The 23,076-nt window shown below is 36.3% G+C and overlaps 1 protein-coding gene across 1 annotated transcript in view; it reads right to left on the bottom strand.

Moving 5' to 3' along the window:
* KLHL1 (kelch like family member 1) overlaps positions 1 to 23,076 on the bottom strand; it is a 323,361-nt gene that overhangs the window by 74,744 nt on the left and 225,541 nt on the right. The window contains exon 7 of the mRNA XM_084768289.1: positions 4,489 to 4,713. Coding sequence (XP_084624415.1) covers positions 4,489 to 4,713 — 225 coding nt within the window. The remainder of the gene's footprint in view (positions 1 to 4,488; positions 4,714 to 23,076) is intronic.

The following is a 23,076-nucleotide window of genomic DNA, read 5'->3' as shown; positions in this document are numbered from 1 at the left end:
AAGCTCAGCTAGAGTCTCTGGTCCCAATCTGTCTGCCAAGCACAGTTAGGGACTGTGGCCCCAAACTGCACGCCGAGCTCCACTGAGTCTCCAGGGCAGAATTGTGCACCGAGCTCAGCCAGGGACTCTGGACCCACACTGCGCGCTGAATTCAGCCTGGGACTCCAGGCACAAACTGCGTGGAGAGTCCAGCCATAGTCTTAGGGCCGCTGAGCCTGTGCGCAAAGCTAAGCTAGAGTCTCTGGGCCCAAACCCCCGGCATGTCCAGCTAGGGACTCTGGGCCAAATCTGTGTGCTGATCTCAGCATGCGTCTGTGCCCCAGAACTGCTCGCTGAGCTAGCTAGCACCTCGGGTGGAACTGCTTACTGAGCTGAGCTAATGTTTCCACGGCACTGCGCACTGAGCTGAACTTGGGACTCTGGAGATGAACTGTCTGCCAAGTCCAGTTTAGTTCTCAAGGCACAGTGTGACCCAAATCCTTCCCAGAGTCCCCTCTCCCACAGCAACTCCCACTGGCCACACACCAATTGCCTCCACCAGAAAGCTCTGAGCTACAAACTTCAGCCACCGCCACTGCTGCCGCTGCTGCTGCCTCTGCCGCTGCTGCTTCAATCCCAGAAAATCCATGCTCCTCCCGTGTGCAGGGGCACGCAGGTCCTGTGCACCGCACCCTGGTCCTTCCGAACTGTGGAGCACTACTCCTGCCGTGGTGTGGAGACCTCGGTGTCCCTGGCTCAGAAATCTGTGCAATTCCCTGAATTGTTCACTGGAGCTTCCAAACACAGTCCACACTGCTCGCTGCCATCTTGGATCTAGAAGTCAACTTCTTTTACTTCTTGAATATGTCTTTTCTTGCTGACTGCCCACTACTTTTCAATGTGGTGTGGTGCATATCACTCAAATTTAAAATACCCTTTAAGTATTTTGTCAGTATCTACAATAAAATTATGTACAAAGAAAGAGGTATAGCCTGTCCAGAGCTTAATAAAATATTTTGTTTTTCAAGAAAAAAAATCACAGGAGAACAGCTTTAGGTGAAAAGATTTCTGAGCATCCTTCCATGTATGGATAAAATGTCCCATCTCTGAACCTCAGGTTCTTATTTTAATTAAATGTTATTAAAAACTTATAGCTAATTGATAACACATTGACTTAATTAATGAGATTCTCTAGGCAGACATTTTGCTCCCTTGACACCACAAAGTTAATAATCATGTAATTTTCATGGGCTAGGTTACATATTAGATGATACCTTTTATTGAAAGCTATAAAATATTTTAAATTCCTTTATTATCTCTAATAATGAAAGAATTCTGCAATTATCTTATAAGCTGCACAAACAAACCCACACCATGGCACTAAGAGAAAAATTATTGATAGGTCAATAATTCTTTGACATATCTTTCTCATCTTTTTAATTTCACTTCCAATTCTACCTATTTATTATTTTAATGTATATTTTTGTTATATATATCCAAATTTTAACAAATTTGATCATGAAGAATTTGCTGTGTGATATAAGTTGGCAATAGTTTCATTTGTGAAGGAAAATGAGTCAGAACTTCAGGGACGTTGCAGAATATTAACCTCTTCAAGTCTTAAAGAACCCTGGAGCATACCTAGTGGAAAGAGGGCAGACAGGCAACCCTGCCACAGAGGATGTCCTGTGGACTTGTCATGACTTCTTAACTTAGGAACTCACCACATCTGCAGTTAGCTTAGCAAGAAGAGTATAAAATTGGGCCACGGAATTTCATCATGGATGGGGGAAGGGGCTTCAGAAATGACCTTGATTTGAGAAACTATTAGCAATTAATGATGACATAAGGAATTTCGTAAATGTGTGTGTGTGTGTGTGTGTGTGTGTGTGTGTGTGTGTGTGTGTAGAATTATCAAAGATAAATGAAAAATAATGAACAAAAATCATGAAGTCAATAGTCACTTTTTGAGTGAAATGAATATTTAGGCAATAAATTTAGAAGAAATTTTAGAAGGAAAAGTGACTTATGAAGTGATTTGTTTTTATTACTCTTCATGCTAAATCATTGTTTTATGAGTCACTTCATATTTATGATAGAGTCAATGAAACACCAGTGTAAATTCAGAATCTGCCAGAAAGAGTCTGTGACCAAGAGCATCAATGCAACAGACATTCATCCTGAGTATTGTGTTCTGTTCCTAATCACCAGCTCTAAAGTCAGATCACTTGCTATAAATAATCCAATTTCTAGGAATGTTTGTACAAAGAGAAGTCAATGAAGATTTGCCTCTAATGTCGCTATTTGAAGGACAACAGCCAATGGACCATGCAAATTCAGATTTCTAGATCAGGACTCCCTAGTTAGGAGTCAGTCTTTCATTTGTGTGAATTTTTTATTAACTTATTCATTCGCTTTACTTCCCCATTACAGTACCCTATCTGCCAGTCCTTGGTTCTTCCTTCCCCATACTGCTTTCCTTTTACCTCTCAGAAAACTGGAGCGCCCCTCCCCCAATGTGAATTCCTACTAAGGAAACGTGCAAAGAAATTCAGGGATCTGATACTTCTTCATGCAATTATCTCACATTTTCATCACCTATATGAAAACTCATAAATACAACCAAGTACTTAATGGCTAAAATTGATATAAAAAATAATCAGACCATGAAAAAGGCAAACAAAATTTAAATTAAGAGGAAGAAAACAGAGGAAGAAAGATTAGAAAAAGGAGAAGAAGAGCAGGGGAAAGAAGAGTAACAGAAAGAGTGAAGAAAGGAACAGAAGGCTGAAGGGAGAACTGACAAAGGCAGAGGGAGAAGGAAGTGGTAATTTACAAAAATTTAAAAGAATTAAGGAGACAAAACCAAATTTCAAACATGGACAGTTTCTTTACATGCATAATAGAGGGTGTTAACTCTCTTAAGAAGAAAGCAAATACAATGAAATACTAAATAGCAATAGTGTGACTTAATAAAAATTAATTGAAAGAAAGATACTGATGTATACGTTGTGACGTATGTATGCTGCAAACAATTTGAAAGACTGGATATTAGTCACTCAAGATAAACTATAGTAGAAAAATTATAACTTAAAGCATCTGAGTGACTAAATAAGCAATGTCAATATTGCTTATTGTCAATAACTACAGAGAAGATAGCTAGATGACCTCAGAGATCTTAGACATGTAACGTACTTGTATATCACAAATACAGTAAATGCTGTGTCATTAAATTGTTTATAAAAAGATGTTTATCTCATCAGATAATTCAGTATACTCTTTGTTTCCCAATCAACTTTGCTTCATCTGAAAGATCTTGGGTGAATGTGTAAACAAAGATTAATTCTACATATAGGGCTTTGCTCATCACCAGCAAGGGGATTTCAAAAAGATTGTGCTCAGAAATGAATCAACTACGGAATTCTATGTGTAATTTCCTTATTCTGAGAAGATGTGCTCATTAGAAGTTCTGTAGTAAAGTGTTTTCTAAAAAAAAAATGTGCAGGAAGAAGGAAGCAAAGCACTGTGATCCTGAAAATCATGAGACAAAGAGGTTATATATCAGCTCAATTATGGAAGAGGCACAGAAGATAAAGGCCGGAAGAGAATTGGACATGAAAATGGAGTCCATTTGAGCTGGTCTTTAGTTTCTAAATCCTTTGGGAAACATTGCATTCAGGATGAATATGATACTTGCCTTAGATATTTTTTTACAGTCCCATTTCTAGATGACATTAACAATGTGATTTCAATATATATGGCTTTGTGAATGGACTTATTGAAAGGGTGGTGCTTTCTTTTGTCATTCTATTCAATACTAATGCTCATATTTTAGAATAATAACAGAATGTATGTGTGTTTGTGTCTCTGTGTGTGTATTCCTGTACATATTTCTACAGAAAATTATTTGTATTTATTTTTATTATTATTATAGAATTGCTTTCCTATGGACATTTAAATATATGGACTTATAATTAAATATGACATAAATAAAATATAACGTTCTTAGATATTCTGATTCCAAATCTGGTGCTTCATTCAGTGAGATGCTCAGTGGCAGAGCAGAGGAAGACTGTTACCCTGGATCAAAGCACCATGCTCAGGTCACTCTTTTCTGTCATTTTCAAGGTGGTAGTACACTAACCATAAAACAGGTAAATTTACCTTCCCTGGGTTATGGGAGGAGCCATCTGATATATCCAATTTACAGGCAGCACTCCTTCCTCTGGACTTTAGCACTTTGTCTATCTACTACTCTGTATTTAGTACTTTGTCTATATTTCATCTTTCTCACACCAAATGTATAAATATGAGTTTGTGAAAGCTTTATAAACAGCTTAAGTTCTCCTTTTTGGTGTTCGCCTCCTTCCTCAAGTATCATTCCATAAAGTTAAAAAGCTTAATTATTGTGCCTCAAATAAACCATTTTATATAAGAATTTGTTTTTAATACAGTTGTATTTTCAATAAGGTGACTATAAAAACATACATAGATAAATATCGGCCTTACCTAGACCATGCCTATGTGTTGACATCGGTGGTAAAACAGTCCATGTCTTGGTTTTGGGATTGTAACATTCAACGGTGTTCAATGTCTTCAAGCCATCTCGACCTCCAATTACAAAGAGCTTGTCATCAATAACAGCTACACCAAATTGAAGCCGCCTGCCGTTCATCATTCCTGCCTGGATCCACAGATTGGTTCTGAGGTCATACTTCTCTATGGTTGTGGCTCCTGACAGAATGTAACATCAAATAGTCATCAATTCAAATGATTCAACATACAGCTTTCACAATGCAGTGTAAATAAGAATGTGAAAACACACTAGCCACATATATTTTTTCTTAATGAAAAGCACAGAATAAAAACAAATGGAATCATAAATTATTGACTTTATTTTCTCTTCTTTGTGGATACAAATGATCAAAATAAACACACGTATCTAGTGCTAAACTATTTGTTAATGATAACTATGTTAGTAATGAAACAGTTTTGTCAAATTTTAAAACATCTCTGTCTTACTGTTTGTTTCTTAAAGGATGTTTTGTTATCTCAACTTGAAAGTAACAACAATGAGAATCTTTTCTTTTCTTTTTCTTTTTCTTTCTTTTTAAAAAAGTTTTATTGTATTTATTTTTTGTAAGACAGGGTTTCTCTTGTATATCTTTAGCTGTCCTAAACTCTTTGTAGATCACCCTGGCCTCAAATACAGAGATCTTCCTGCTTCTGCCTCCTGAGTGCTGAGATTAAAGGTACATGCCACCATGCCTGGTTGAATAAGAGTCACTTTAAATGACAAAAATATGTGTCCTACAACTCCTGAAAGTAAAAATATCTTAATTAAGTCAAACATTACTGGGCTGGGAATATTTCTTCATTTCCTTTGACATTTATGGTATAGCATAAACAAAAACAAACAAACAAACTCCTAACAAACAAAACAAAAACTTTTATTGCTCTGACTGTAAAGCTGTTTGCTATATAGTTTGATGACTTGTTTTTACTATTTAGAGACATAAAGTAGAAGTAAATAATTTAATCCCATAAGTTGTCCTTTAACCTTTATATAGGCATCATGAAACACATGGGGCCAAACACATACACTGTACAAACAAAATAAATAAATGTACTTTAATTGTCATATAAATGTAAGATATTTAATAAGTATTTACCATATTTAAACTTGATTAAAATTATCTGAGAAATAAAATAATAATAATAATATTTAGAGATACAGAAAGTTTTCTATCCTTAATAGTTATTATATATGCATACATGTTTATGTGTATATATTTATGTATATTTAAATTTGAGAAATAAGATAATGCTAATAACAGAAAAAACGAAAAGGTCAAAGCCAAAATGGTTCCTAAAAGTGCCAGCTGTGCATTTTGCTACTTGATTTATATAAAACATGATTGCTGAGAGCAACAATAAACAATAAACAAATGTTCATGTGATAGACACTGCTAAGAGCTTATAATGTTGCTTCAGTGTATAGTCTCATCGTTTAGTCTCTCATTCACCAATATTACATTTTCATAGGTTAACTATTAATTTGTCTACTTTCATTCAAACACCAATGCCCTATTTTATTTGCAAGGTAAGAAAGTGTTTTTTCTTAGGGTACAGATATCTCTGGTGGACACAGTAACTTCTTAGACTAAACCCAGCAAAAACCAAATACATATGAACACCCAAATACAGCAGTTGTAATTTGCCAATTATGGTAATATAATATAATTTATTTTCAATTTTTCATCAAAAGTACTATAATGATAGTGTGGAATCTTAACTGTTGATTTATCTGATATAAGTAAAAGTACAACTATTATAAAACAATTACTTTTAGAAAAACATTAATGTTCATGAAATGATTTGATAGTTTTTCTAGTACATTATATATTTTCATATGTGTGTGTGCTTTCAAAAACATGTGTTTAATTTTCACATGTTCAAAAGCAGTTCAAGAGCATTTGCTGTATTTCATTCCATTATATATAAGCACATTTTCTGAGGTGAACTCCATTTTTAAATAAATTCACGATTACAAACCCTATACCTTTTGCTCTCTACAAACTGACTATACAGTTCTTTTGCTAAAGACAGAATCTATAAAACTCATTGAACATGATGAACTCAGTCTGGTATCTACCTAGGACCTGAAGTCTACTGACTAGTGTTCACTTTACTGGAAAGTTCCTTTTCTCAGGCGGTCAAAGAAAATGAGCCTTGTTAGCTTATGGACCTAGGGGAAGACCAAATACTCCAGTTCTGCTAACAGAACATAAAATGTCTTCTAATGGCATTTATACCAATAGATACCTGCCTTACTCAGCTGTCACTAGAAAGGTTGCCTCCTACTGTAGATGGAGTACACACAGCATCCACAACTGAATAGTGTGCAGAGAATGAGAGACCTTGGGATAACTCAGCTCTAAACTGCACATTTTTATGAATCCTTTCCTTCAGAGTTCAGAAAACTATGCAGAACAGGAAACAGATGAATGTAACACCCAGTAGTAATGAAAAACACACACAAACCCTCAACATCTTCTAGACATAACAGCTCTGGTATCCATATGTACTCAGAGACCAAGAGCATCCACATGGTCCAAACAGATACTTAAACAGATGGCCAATACCAGATGTGGTACCAACAGTGGAAGGGAACTGGACAACAACTCCCATCCTTAATCTAGATGTTTTCTCCAGCAGATAAATGCTAACAAAGAAAAAAGTAATAGTTTACTATTACTGGGACAGAAGTCCAGGACCCTTTGTGGCAACAGTAAGCTGGCTCAGAGTCAAGTACACAGACTCCCAGAGTCAGGGGATCCCCTGAAGCAAACTCATTCATTACAGAAATAGGGCTTGCCTTTATACACCCTCCCCTCACCCCGCCCCCCCCCCCCCCCCCCCGCACCCAGTGGCTCACAAACTGAAAGTTGCTGCTATGGCTCCTCCTCCTTGGTTCCCTGGTGAGGTCACCAGACTCTGGGCAGTAGTAAGTCTATGAGTCTGCACAGGCATGTCCAGGCAGGTCTGGGGCCTAACTCTACATAAAGGCCTCAATCTGCGCATGCGTGTTGCTGGGTTCGCCGTATTCCTGCTCAAAACCGTCTTATTCCTTCTACAGTTTATTATAAAGAGTCTTACTGGATATAAAAACCATACTTAAAGGCATGCCCCATTGTCAGCAATAAATGGCCAACACAAAACAAATATAACAGCACTTTAAGGATATTTCTGGTCTCATAATTCTTTGTCTGAATATTTTCAGCTTTATGTATCTTTTGCTCATATATTACAATTTTTGAGTTTTTGTCTTTAGTGGTTTTCTTTGTGTATGAATGTGTGTGTTTCTCTATGTGTACTTCTCTCTCTCTCTCTCTCTCTCTCTCTCTCTCTCTCTCTCTCTCTCTCTCTCTCTCTCTCTTCCTATCTCTCTTTCTCTCTCTCTCATTTACTAGTTTTGCCCTATTCAGTTTGTTTATTTTTTATTTTATTATATTTTTCTTTTTTAGTTGTCTGTTTGTTTTCTAATGAGGGAAAGAAAGGGCGAGTTTTTGTTGGGTGTGGAGGTAGGAAGGATCTGGGAGGACTTGTGGGGAACAGAAAATAAACTATATTATATGAAATATCTATTTTTAATTAAAAATATTGCCTAAATTCTCAAACTTGGTAGGATTGATGTTAAATAATGCCTTATTATAAAATTAAAACTATACTCAAGCATATGTCTTTTGTAATTAACTACTGACAGAGAATAGCAAAGGAGCAGAACTTACTTTTGATCAACCCAATCCCACTAGACTCACATCGCAGAAGAAGGTAGACATGAAAGCATTATACAGAATGTGCTGCCTTTATACACAAAACCTTGCTGAAAAGCATTGCAGAAAACATGAAACGTTGTTATGCTCAACAGGGGAATTAGCTGGGTATAGATGAAGTTAATCTGATCTGAGCAACCACATGCATTGACATTCATAAGGGAACACGCGGAGTTGATGTGTCAAGCATTATCCTTACACGTTTGACAAGTCTTTCATCTCAACACATCATTTTGTGTTATCACAATTTTTTCTATTTTCCGTATTAAAAGGGATCTATTTGCTTATCTTATGTTGTTACAATAGAAACAGCAGCTGATCTCTGTTTTCATTATTCAAATTCTATATTGCAGCTGTATTTTATGACTTATATAAAAAGAACTATCCCAAACCTAATAGCTTAATAACACAAATATATTTTCTTACTACTGATAGTAAAAAATGTGTCACAAACTAAAATCATATGTTGACAGGGTTGCATTCTTTTCAGGGATCAAGGAACTAAAAAATCATTTTCTTGCCTTTTGTATACACTACAGGATACTCATGTTCTTTATAGAGACTTCTACGAACATGAATCCAACAGCATTACCTATCTTTGACATTGTCCATTGTGATTACATTGGGCTTACCTTTAGTATTCTGTCTTCCTCATATGAATATATATATTTATAGTGTGTTTGTTACTACAACAGATAAGTAACTCCAATTCTTAATTTAATATATGTTTCATTTTTATTGCATATGTATGTATGTGTGTGTGTGGCAACAAGAACAGTAGGGATTATATTTGATTGTTGTAAAAGAAAACATTTGACTGGGGGGAAGGTTTGCTTACAGTTTTAGAGGTTTACTCCAATAGTATTAAGGCAAGAAGCACATAGGCATGTTCCTGGAGCAGTAATGGAGAGTTTTACATCCTGATCTGTAGGGAGCAGACAGACACAGAAATGGACCTGCAATAGGATTTTTAAGCCTCAATACCTAACCCAGTGACATCTCCCAACAATACCACATATATTTTAATAAAGCCACATATCCTAATCTGTCTCAACCAGTTATACCAATAGGCAGAAAAAAAGAATTGCAAATCATAGCAACAAGTGCTCACCAGGAGAGGCTCAGAAGGATATCTACAAAATGAACATCCACGTAGAGCCAGGTAAATGTACAGCCTTAGATAATGACCTTAAGGTGTCTCAGCATCACCAGTGGCCATATACTTCAATGTTACAACCTTCATATTGAATTTTCCAGTATACATGCAAAGGTAAAGTACCAGGATGCCTATTTCGTATAGGCCATGGCAAGGCTTCACTGAAGAGGCACAAAGAAAATATTGTAAGGGGGTAGAATATACTCAAACACATTGCAAAAGATGTCCACTTCTCCATCCAACCTCTGCATTTGTGGGAGGCTAGTTAGTATGCATTCTTTTTTTTCCATTTTTTAATTAATTTATTCATATTACATCTCAATTGTTAGTCCTTCCCTTGTATCCTCCTATTCTTCCCTCCTTCCCACTTCCCCCCTTCTCCCCTCCCCTATGTCTGTGATTGAGGGAGACCTCCTCCCCCTATATATGCTCTTAGAGTATCGAGTCTCTTCTTGGTAAATTTCTATCCTTCCTCTGAGTGCTGCCAGGCCTCCCCATCCAGGGGACGTGGTCAGAAAAGGGGCACCAGAGTTCATGTGAGAGTCAGATCTCACTCTCCACTCAGCGGTGGAGAATATTCTGTTCATCAGCTAGGCCTGGGTAGGGGTTCAAAGTTTACTGTCTATATTCTCCTTGGCTGGTGCCTTAGTTTGAGGAGGTCCCCAGGACCCAGATCTGCCTGGCATAAAGTTCTTCTTGTAGGTCCAGGACTCTGTGGATCCTTCTATTTCCCCATTCTTCTACGCTACTCTCACCTAAAGTCTCAATAGGATGTCCTCTCCTCTGACCCACTTTCCTGGTAAGTAAAGTTTTTCGTGGGACATATCCCTTGGACTAGTGTCTCGATATAAGTCAGTATATACCGTTTGTCTCTTTTTGCTTCTGGGTGAACTCACTCATTATGATAATTTCTAGTTCAGTCCATTTGTCCACAAATTTTGGGAATTCCTTGTTTTTAACAGCTGGGTAGTATTCCATAGTGTAAATGTACCACAGTTTCTTAGTCCATTCTTCTACTGTGGGACACCTAGGCTGTTTCCATGTTCTGGCTATTATGAGTAAGGCTGCTATGAACATGGTTGTGTATATGTCCCTGTTGTGTGGTAGGGCATTTAAAAATTGTGAGATAATACATGGCAGTGAATTAAATTGTCATATTGATAGTTTCTTAGAGTAGCAAGCACTGTTTATTTGATTTGTATTTTATGATATACAATGCATTCACACTCCAACATTAATAGAATATAGAAGATACAATAGAAACAAAATCATTTCCCTTATGAAAGAGGAAGCAGCCTCTTTCATCAGAATATTAAAGTAAAAAAAAAATGGTCACAGTGTTAATGAAGCACAATACTTAGTGTCTGTAGATGTATTCATTGACACAAGAAAATGTGATGACAGCAATTAGTGCTTATAGATTCTGCCTTGGCTCTACAGAAGGCAAGATTTGTTCCAATATGCATAATTCAAATATTTAGTAACCTCATTTATCTTCAACACAGAAAGCACAAAATTAAGTGATATGTTTTTTTGAACTGACAAAATACATGTCAAAAAGACAACAGTGCTGGCAATAAATCTTCTCTTTTCACCTTACTAGAAAAGCCCTGAGATTTTTCACAAAGCCTTTGACTATTATTTTAATGGAAAATTAATGAACACAGTTACCTGACTTCTAAGACTTTTTTACCAACCTATAAATTAGAAAGAACTGGGGAAGCTGAGAGCTGCAATTGCTAACACTGGGAGAGTAACCAGTGAAAACATGCATTGATTTACCACCAAGCAATCATTTATTGTATTAAGTGGGGAAAAAAATCAATTTCTAAAATACTTAAGAAGATTCTTATTCCAATACTGTTGATTATCCTGATGCTAGCAAATCATTATGAAATGATTACAATATAAAATATATTCTCTTTGAGAAATCAGCTAATACTAAAAGGCATTTCAGAAAAATATTAAAAACAACTTGTTTTTCATGATAAACATGATAGCAGAGAGCCAGAATTGAAGTGAGCATAGTAATAATCATCATTTACCTATTTCTTGAAGTTTTCATGGAATAAATATTTTCATCAACTGCCATTCATCCACATATTTATTTTTAAAAAGGGTGGTAGGACACATATTTTGTATGAATGCACAGGAAATCAAGGCTGGTAAAATATTGTTTAAACACAGAGGTAAAATATTATTTTCTTGATATTATCTCATATATGGAAGATTCTATAAACATTATAACTATCAAAATAATTTTGTATGTGACAGGTAACCAAGCAGAAATTTCATAACACTGGTAGATGCCGTGGCGTAGTGGATATAAACACATTTTTGTTTTGATCCCAAGTGTGGGATGTGAAACAGACTTGTGTTAAGTGTGTCTGATGTTTTTCTGCTGATAACAAACTTGTGAGAGAAAACATAATGTTTGTCCACTGGAAGAGGAACTGCCTCTTGCAGGGGCATGGTCTTTGCCAACTGATAAACATCTTTTTTTTTTTTTTTTTAATTTTATTGGTGTCTAAATGAGCTAGTTTTCTCAATGTGCACTACATGAGAAACCTCCCAAGGTAACAAGGCAGTTTTTATTCCTTCTAAGCCTTTGCTGTGAAGGGCACAGGGTCAAAGAACAACTTAGACATCTTAATGCTTTCTTTTCCTTTGTCATTAAGGACTAAGGTAGGGTTTTGTTTGCTTGGCTTTGTGTAGGGCCTTATGGCACTATGAAAGCTAGTTTTGGGAGGCTGGACTTTCAGTTCAGTTTCTCCTCAGTTCCCCTTGGCCTGTGCAGGATATTCTTCTTCTTCTTCTTCTTCTTCTTCTTCTTCTTCTTCTTCTTCTTCTTCTTCTTCTTCTTCTTCTTCTTCTTTTTTAACCATTTTTTTAATTTATTCATATTACATCTTGATTGTTAGCCTTTCTCCTGTTTCCTCCCATTTTTTCCTCCCTTCTACTTCCCCCCTTCTCCCCTCTCCTATGTCTGTGATTGAGGGAGACTTCCACCCCCTATATATGCTCTAAGATTATCAAGTCTCTTCTTAGTAACTTGCTATCCTTCCTCTGAGTGCCACCAGGCCTCCCCATCCAGGGGACGTGGTCAGAAAATGGGCACCAGAGTTCATGTGAGAGTCAGATCTCACTCTCCACTCAACGGTGGAGAATATCCTGTTCATCAGCTAGGTCTTGGTAGGGGTTCGAAGTTTACTGCCTATTTCTCCTGGGCTGGTGCCTTAGTTTGAGGAGGACCCCAGGACCCAGATCTGCCTGTCATAAAGTTCTTCTTGTAGGTTTCCAGGACCCTGTGGGTCCTACTATTTCCCCATTCTTCCATGCTACTCTCGCCTAAAGTCTCAATAGGATGTCCTCTCCTCTGACCCACTTTCTTGGTAAGTAAAGAACTCAAGAAATTAAACACCACAAAACCAAACAACCCAATTGCGAAATGGGGCTTGGAACTAAACAGAGAATTCTCAACAGAGGAATATCAAATGGCCGAGAAACACTTAAAGAAATGCTCATCCTCGTTAGGCATCAGAGAAATGCAAATCAAAACGACACTGAGATTCCACCTTACGCCCATCAGAATGGCTAAGATCAAAGACTCAAATGACACCACATGTTGGTGAGGATGTGGAGAGAGAGGAACACTCCTTCACTGCTGGTGGGAATGCAAACTAGTACAACCACTTTGGAAAGCTATCTGGCGTTTTCTCATAAAAATGGGAATAGGACTTCCTCAAGACCCAGCTATCCCTCTCCTTGGAATATACCCAGAAAATGCCCTAACACACAACAGGAACATATGCTCAACCATGTTCATAGCTGCTTTATACATAATAGCCAGAACATGGAAACAGCCTAAGTGTCCCTCAGTAGAAGAATGGACTAAGAAACTGTGGTACATTTACATTATGGAGTACAACTCAGCTATTAAAAACAAGGAATTCCTGAAATTTGTGGACAAATGGACTGAACTAGAAATTATCACAATGAGTGAGTTCACCCAGAAGCAAAAAGAGACAAACGGTATATACTCACTCATATCAAAACACTAGTCCAAGGGATACGTCCCATAAACATCTTAATATAGTCTCTGAGAATATATACATGCAAGAGCCTTGGTCTTTTGGTCTTTGCTGTTTACGACTCGACTTTAAGAAGCTCCTATAGAGAACCCTCCAGTGAATGCTTTGAGGTTTCAGCTGCAGCTCCTAGCTCCTGCTGCTGCTCAAGGTTCCAGAGACTGCAGCTGCAGTCACCTTTGCTGAGTTGCTGGTTTGCTGTTTAAGTGGTCTATTGGAATCCTGCTGACTACACTAATGGAATTGCTCCAGAGAACTGAGTATAAAAAAGTTCTATTTCTTTTGATCCTATTAACCTCTTTTCATTCCTACCTAAGGTAGGTGGGTGGCAAAGGAGGTCTAACCATTAAAGAACCCTAAATAATGAAGATTTGAAATAGTTCAAACTCTACAACATGGGTCCTAGGAAACCAAACGAGAAATCTCTGTAAGAGTTGCAAGTTCTCTTAATCGCAAAGCCAACTCTCTAGGACCCAATGCAATTTCTTTATAAAAGTAAAATCCACCAATATTGTGAAAAGAGGCTACTAGCAGTGATTATCTAAAAATAAATTCAGCAAGTAAAGTACAGATGACAGTTGAATGGTTAGAAGTGTAAGAAATTTTGAATGAATTATTTTAGATATTAGTATTAGTATATTACATCACAATAGCATTTTACCATTACTATTTTAAGAGTTCAATTATAGCTTCCCAGAAAATAAATCCTTAAAATAATGGACAGTGTCTAACAGGAAGCAATTATTGATGGAATGTTGTTAATTATTGATTGTTAATAATTATACTAATGATGAAATTCAGTAAAATGGCCCAGATAAGTTGGTAGGGCTAACAACATTTAAAATCTTTCATATTGACACAGAGTAAATCATTCCTCCTCTTAAATTGCTGCCAAGTACTTTGTCACAGTGGGGAACAGTCTGACTATCACTGAAAATTAGCAGCAGAGATTTGAAGTCATTGAGGTGACTAGCCCTGATAATGTGATTCTTAAGACTTAGGAAAATGGTGTTGGGTGGCAGTTTAAATTTTTGGGAGCAAATCAAGCTATATACAAAGCCTAATGTGTCATTATTTGAGTGCTTAGAAGAATAAAGGAATGTAGGTGTAAAGATTGTATTTGTCAAGCTTCAGATGCAAAAAAAAAAAAAAAAAGATTATGTTGCAAAATGAAAAAAATAATGCCACTGTTTTATAGTCTGGCAATGAACTCTGTTTCATTTTCTTAGCTCTCTGAGACCATACAGTAGTCTCATTGCAAAGAGAAGAAACTAATAAAAGTAGAAGAGGGAATTTCAAGGCTGCCAAGCACTTAGGCTTCGTAACACATAGCATTGGTTTTGGTAACTGCTTTTAGCCATAGGTAAAGTGAGAACTATGGACAAAAAATACAAGAATAAAAGGGAAAGGCACAGATTTCCAAGGACAGCATCATGTTTAAGTTGGTGCTTCAGAAAGTGAGACTAATAGCGAGATGTGCACCACTAAAGATGAGCCACAAACATTACATGAGGATGATAGGAAACATGTCTTATGAATACTTAGCAACTAATTTGTTAAGATAGCACTGATCATGGGAACTCACTGAAACGTCTGGGAGTGTGTTCTTGGACATGAAGATACCCTGCTACATCCACGATGCAAGTGGGATAGGAGATGTTTCAGCTCCTGCTGGCAGCCAGCCTTGTCATTATCCATATGGGGTAGATTTTCAAGCATGCAGACTAGGACCATGAAGATGTCTCCTTAGATTTTCAATGGAAGCCTTCGACCCAGACAATGCTTAGGAGGATCAGAGTTCCATAGGTAGCTACTTACAGGTTTATGCATGAAACTAAAAGCATGAAGAACAAGATGCAGTGGAGAAAACAGAAAAGCACAAATAGCAAAATATAAAGTATTCATCAAGAAAATGCAGATGATTAGTGTCTGCACACGAGAGAGGCCACATGGGGTGCAACTGGCAAGGGAATGGAGGGGTCATTGCCTGGGCTTTTATAAATCCAATTGTTTCAGATGTCAGAGGTGGTTCCCCAGAATTTGAAGCTTATATTCTTTAGGAAGGTAAAGCTTTGGCGTATCTCTCCTTTTCATGTATCAATTCTTCACTTATGGAATGAGAATTTGACTTATTTTGTTTTTCAAAAGTTCTTAAGGTTAAAAGTTTGCCTCTAGTCTCACAGGAGATCTGCAGCCTGATTTTTAAAGCAATATTGTACCTAATACATTCATTTGGATTCTTGAAGATGGAGTAAATATATTGCACGTTACTAAGTGGCCATAAGTCTTCAGGGGATGTGGGCAAATTTTATGGCTTTAACGTAGAGTGTCCACTATAGGTCCTATAGGATGAATCTTTGGTTGATATTTGTTTTTCCTTATTTTGAAGATGGTAAAAACTTTAGTAGGATACACATCCTAACTAGAGGATATAGAATAGTAGGGATAAATCTTGTGTCTATTTTCTGTCCTCATCTTTTTTCCCCAGTTGCAGGATATGAAGGGGCTTTCTACTTCACTGCCTCACTCTGCAATATTGCCAGCCAGCCATAGACTGAAAGTAATGAAGCTGGCACTCTGCACTTCTGTGCTGTTCTGTTAGTTTTTTTTTCCCTTAGACAGAAAAATTTTGAATAGAGCACTAGGCAGCTTGATGTTGGGCTCTGGCTCTAAAAGTGTGAAAGCATAAGCAACCCCCTTTTTAAGTACCACTAGCATTAGCAAATAGATATTGTGAAGTCAATGAGAATATACACACATGAAATAATTGAATTAACATTATACATTTGATAACCAAAAGACTTATGCAATATATAATTTTATTATTACTATTTTTTGAGAATTTCATTCATCTATATAGTATATTTTGAACAAGTCAACTACAATTCTCTTCCACTCAACTAAACCCTCACCTCCACCACTTTTCTTTCTCAAATTCATATGACAGCCCTTTAAAAAAACCTACTTAGCTTTGCCTCTAGGAACATGCACTGGAGTATGAGTAGCTTATGAGAGAACACATCCCTGGAGGAAAGTGACTCTTCACTCTCCAGGGTCAGAAAGCACCTCAACAGCTAGAGGTCATTTGTAATGCGTCTTCTAACATCCTAGTTGGGATTTTGGATGACTTGGTAGTAGTTAAAATAAAAACAGGTGATAGACTTTAAATCATCACATAGCATTTCTCTTTGTGTACATGGTGTGTGTATTTTAAACTATGCTATATAGAGGGGAAATATGGTATGTCACTTTTTATATAAAACTGTGTCTAATGTTTTAATATGAATGAGAGATCGTATAGTCAAAATATAGCCTGATATTTTATACTTCTTGTAGTGCTATCAAAGGAAAGATAGATATTTGAAGATCAGCCAAATTTAGAATTACTGCATCTATGTTTGTCACATATCTCCTTTTTTTCTCCTTTATTAATTTATTCTTGTTACATCTCAATGGTTATCCAATCCCTTGTATCCTCCCATTCTTCCCTCCCTCCCATTTTCCCCTTATTCCCCTCCCCTATGACTGTTCCTGAGGGGGATTACCTCCCCCTCTATATGATCATAGGGTATCAAGTCTCTTCTTGGTAACTTGCTGTCCTTCCTCTGATTGCCACCAGCTCTCTCCGTCCAGGGGACATGGTCAAAAGTGAGGCACCAGAGTATGTGAGAAAGTAATATCCCACTCTCCACTCTACTGTGGAGAGTGTTCTGTCCATTGTCTAGATCTGGGTAGGGGCTTAAGGTTTACCGCCTGTATTGTCCTTGGCTGGTGCCTTAGTTTGAGCAGGACCCCTAGGCCCAAATCTTCCTATCATAATGTTCTACTTGTAGGCTTCTAGGACCCTCTGGGTCCTTCTACTTTGCCTTTCTCCCATGATTCTCTCATCTAGAGTCCCACTAGAATGTCCTCTCCTCTGTCGCAGTTTCCTGGTAAGTGAAGGCTTTCATGTGACAGAGGAATATCAAATGGCTGAGAAACACTTAAAGAAATGCTCAATCTCCTTAATCATCAGGGAAATGCAAATCAAAACAACGCTGAGATTCCATCTTACACCCATCAGGATGGCTAAGATCAAAAATTCAAGTGACACTACATGCTGGCGAGGATGTGGGGTGAGAGGAACACTCCTTCATTGCTGGTGGGAATGCAAACTAGTACAACCACTTTGGAAATTTATCTGGTGCTATCTCAGAAAACTGGGAATAGGGCTTCCTCAAGACCCAGCTATTCCACTGCTTGGAATATACCCAGAAGATGCTCCAGCACACAGCAAGAAAATTTTCTCAACCATGTTCATAGCAGCCTTATTCATAATAGCCAGAACATGGAAACAGCCTAAGTGTCCCTCAATAGAAGAATGGATAAAGAAACTGTGGTACATATACACTATGGAATACCACTCAGCTATTAAAAACAAGGAATTCCCGAAATTTGTGGATAAATGGATTGAGCTAGAAATGATCATAATGAGTGAGTTAACCCAGAAGCAGAAAGACTCAAATGGTATATACTCACTTATATCTACATATCTCCTTTTTATATCAAAGAACTCATGATCAATATATCTTTCCAGTAAATAAGAAGATACATTAAATAATTTTATTCAGAGTTCATTTCCAATTAACAATAAATTCATGTCACTTGACTTCTTAAGTAGCATGATATTTACAAATTAAGTTTTTTAAAACTTTATATACTCAGGTAAGCCCTTCCTCTTTATGGTAGTATTAAGATGCCAACGTCTCAAGGAGCACCATCCATACAATATGATTTCAGTTTTTCAGACTTTGTTGAAAATATAGGAAAAGTAAACGGAAGGAAACTTTGAATGTCATGAAAGTTGGGCACTAGTAAATTTGTGGCAAAAGTATACATTGTATCAGAAATTCTGTGAAGAACATGAAGTCACATTAATCTCCACATACAGGTATTAACGCTTAGAAATACTATTTCCTTATGATTATTTACTCCAATAAAATGAGTCTTTGTGATATATTAAAATTATCTCATTTCACAGTGATTTATATTGTCATATTTGGTGGCAGTTGGTGATTTCTAATCTCTATTTTATTTTTTTCTTTATTTTGCTCGTGGCAATTGAGTCTTGACGATTCTCTTTCTTTACCAGAGAATAACCACATAGTAGAACACTAAGGTCTAATTATTTGTGAAACATAAACAAAACACATACTTAGAGGTGTGAGTCAAAGTAGGTCTGTAAAAGAGTATGTTAGCATAGAGAAAATATTCATTAAGTGTTGCTAGATATTTTAGCGACATTGATAAAAAGGAATATGGAGGACTCAATGATTTATAATTACAGTGGGTATTTTATCACAACAATCACTCATTCTTTATTTCTTAAAAACATAGAGGATTTATAAAAATGTGGTCCAGATCCTCTATCACGACGTAAAATAATGTTGACATTAGATAAAATTCAGATTAGTTTGATGTAGATGTCAACTATCATCAGAAGTAGTAGATTGATTTGTAGTTTCAATAGCCACAAGGAATTGGTCACTTTCTGGAGAAAACAAAGCTAGGAAAAGGATTTGTTTGACACAGACAAATAATTCACTCTTCACCTGACAAAGCCTTCTACTTCTCATCTTTAAAGAGCTTGGCTTGGGGAGCAGCAATCCTTTGTTTTACAGATTCTCTGAGAAGGACATAAACACAAAGTTCCCTCAACTCATGAGCATCTTTCCTAGTTCTAAACATTATTAAGAAGCAGATAGTGTGTTTGAACTCAATCCTTCCCCTGGTGTCCTTGGAGACCGTGACTCTGCCGCAAACGTCTTTTAACAACCTGACTAGTAGACAGCAATTCCAGAAGACAGCTCTTGTGTGAAAAGCAAAGCCGGCTTAGGCTGACAAGCCGTTATTCATGGTTTTGAGTTTTTGCTATAGCTTTCTGAGAACTAGTGACCTTGAACTAGTAATCTCCACAATGTGCTTCAAGTTCAAAGAAAAAGAGCTGAAGTGGAACTGAAGTGACTGATGGGGTGACTGATGGAGCATCCAGTAGGCCAGTACTCTAAGGGCAAAACTGAAAAAAAAAATAGAGTTGCTTTTATATCTTGTTTCTTCAAAAGTAAAAAAATAATCTAGAGAGCATCTTAGAGTTACTGCACCTCCATATTGCAAAGGTTTAGGTTTTTGGGCAGATAATTATAAGTGAATGATTTCCTTAAAGTCAAGGAGTTATGTTGAGTTATATGCTTCCTAATATCCACTTACAGAATTTTGGAATAAGAAATTTTCTTTATAAGTTCCTGATAGTATAACCTGAGTACTTCAAGCCAAGGAAGTAAAATAATCAGATCAAATGGCTAATGTCAGCTGGCACGTCACTCTCAATTTTGTCTATCAGGGGTGCTGGTATTAGTAGATGAAATTGGGATGAAGTTATCTCGTAAAATCCTTTAATTATAAAGTAAAGTTACAGCATTTTGACTCCTAAAGGCAAATTAAATATCTGTGTAAAACTTATACATCTGCAAGGTAGAGACTGAATGTTTATATATCAAATTATTTTTTTTTACTCATTATAAAATGATCCAAGTACAGTAGAAGTTATTTTTAAGTTTTTAGATGATAGTTAAGGTTCTCCATGATCATAAATTTTCAACTTTTTCCTTTCCTTTTTCATACTTGACAATATTAAAAATGTTTGTTTGGTATTCACATGGAATATTTTAGGATAGGCGATTAGACTGTAGTTGTTAATCACATTAATTATATGCCTTTGGCTGCCAGTAGGCCATAAACAAGAAGATAATAAAGCACAAGGAAATGAAAGAGGATTTAATTCTACTTGTCCACTCATAAAATTATGATCTGAGAACAGATTCTGCTCCCACGGGATTGACATAACAGTTACTTGACTGTTATGTTTCACAGACTTTCCTTTAGTATCCACTGCCATCATGAGTAACATGGTAAATAGAAAAATGCAGTAATTCAACTCGGTAACTGTTTCCTGTATTGAATTACTATAGGAATAAACTTTGGAAAGATTCACAGACTTTGAACATAATTTATATGTTTCATGAAACCAAATAGTCTTCTGCAATTTATTTATTCAGAAGTAAAATGTCTTTTTACTAGTCTTCTATTACACTACTGTTAGACAAATACGTGTTGGAACTGTGTCAACAAGAGAAAAGTATCTTACCTGATCTTTTTCTTTTCCTTCTAACAAATAAGGATAATTTTTCAGAACCTTGCAGGTATCTGCAGATCCAACCAAGGTATAGTAGCCATATTTCTTTCTATTAGTTAGCACAATTTAGTCTCATGCCTAACACATACAGGCTTCACATTTATGATTCTGATATGCATTTGATAAATATTACTGTGAGTAATCATATCAAGTATAAACTTTGCTACTTGGTCCCTAGTCTGCAAATCTCTCCTTTATATAGTCTCACCAGAGTTGGCCTAATGGCATTCCTTGCAATGTTTGAAGGTGACTGAGTTTGAGTCTTTGCTTCTTTGTAGTAAAGCTCCTGGGAACACACACACACACACACACACACACACACACACACACACACACACGAAAGAGATAGAGAGAGAAAGCAAAGCTGAGGAACAAAACTAAAACTGGGAATTGCTAACAAACAAGCAACCAGAACGGACTTACATGCTCAGTTCTTTAAAGATTGCATTTAAGCATATAATCTTGTTTAAATTTAACTCTTTTGCTTCCTATTTAAGAAATAATTGCTGAAGGTTACATTTTCTTTCAAAACCCCAAAGAACACTCTTGGACAGCAAAGAAGTTCTTCCAGAGCATGTCTTTGACATGACATTATAAAATTGCTTATTTAGTTGTTGGTATATTAAACTTGGTTCAAATTAATATAACATTATCATCACATATTTCCTAAAACATATAGAAAAGTGATTACTTTATCAAAAATTGTACTTCCGATTTATTTTATATCTCTCTTGTTCATTCTTCCCCTTCCCTTTCTTTCTTTCTCTCCTTTAAAGGACCAGGAAATGAAAACAAAAGTCTTTGTAGGTCACCTTGTGAGCTTCTATGTTGACACCACATGACTACCACAGAATAAAACAAGCCATAGAAAGACAAACAAATAGACAACACCCAATAAAACTTTATGGAGTCTGAAATGTAAATTTGAAGAATGAAAACCAAATTCAATCATGAAATTTTATTATTTTTACACCACTACAACGTAAGAAACATAGTCTATAAACCCTGCAAAAATGGTTGGCTACACTTGGCCTTCAGGCCATAGAGTTTAGCATCTACCTTTAAAACACCCATAAAGTTAGGAAGAAAAGGAAGATAACAACAAAGCCTTGATGGTTAAAAAAAAAAAAACAAAGACATATTTATGTTTAGAAGGAGGAGCTTCAGATCGCAGTGTGCATGTTCAGCTTCATTCATGAGTGTAGCTTCTCCAACTAGCACACATGTGTAGCCACAGTGCTCAGGAACCCTACCTCCCTGATGACTATCCTACTTAATGTTTCTCTATCACTAATATTACTATGCACTATTTGTACTTTGTGTGTGGTTGTAGCATTTTGTACAGTATAAGCCACAATACAAGAGAGGATTTTTATGTTACTTTCATAGGCATTAATAATAGTGACTATAATTCAGAATCAGTGAATATTTTAGCAGAATTTGATGATTTAAAAATAACCTATTTATGATCTGAACTATAAAAATGTAGAAAGAATGTAAACAATTGGGAGTGCAATAAATATCATTGTAGTTTCATTTTAAAATTAGTATGTAGTAATATTTTAAAGGATCATATTTTTTCTTTCTATTTATTTATTTACTGTGTGCGTATGTATGTGTATGCTAATGTAAAAGAGAAATATAGAGGAAAATTTGAGAGTATAGGTATTCTTTTTCCAACATGTATGAGCTGGATATTGAGCTCAGGTTACTAGAATTGGAGATAAACACTTTTACCTGATGAACCATCTAGCTGGCATGAGATTACGTTGTTTTTTTTTTTTTTTTTTACTTGAAAGGAGTCAGCATGTAAGCATCTATAAAATTATTTTAACTAGATTGAAATAAGTAATTTTCTTAGCGATAGTTGAAGTAAACTGTTCTATTAATAAAAAAGATTTACATTCATAGTAAGCACCTATATATATTCAGTTAGATAAATATCAATGTATAAAACCATGTATATATTTTAAATTTTAATTTATTTTAATACATATGTGTTTGTGTACACTTGGAGGACATGCATGTCCCATGACATGCTTGTGGCTATCAGAAGACGCCTTGTGGGAATCAATTCTCACCTTCCTCCATGTAGACTTTAGACACCGAACTCAGGTCATCACCCTGTTAGTAAGCACCTTAATCTGCTGAAGACTCTTGGCTGTCCTATACCTATATTTTAACATTTTTTTAACAGTAAAGCTTGTTTTTGAGGGGCTCATACTTATTGACACAAGATAAAATATATTTTCTCAAGTTTTGAAAGAGAAGGTGGCTGGGACACTA

This window comes from Acomys minous (assembly GCF_964271855.1).
Source record: "Acomys minous genome assembly, chromosome: 18".
Classification (NCBI taxonomy): Eukaryota; Metazoa; Chordata; class Mammalia; order Rodentia; family Muridae; genus Acomys; species Acomys minous.
The sequence above is the reverse complement of the archived record's forward strand: the minus strand, read 5'-3'. Positions and strand labels throughout refer to the sequence as shown.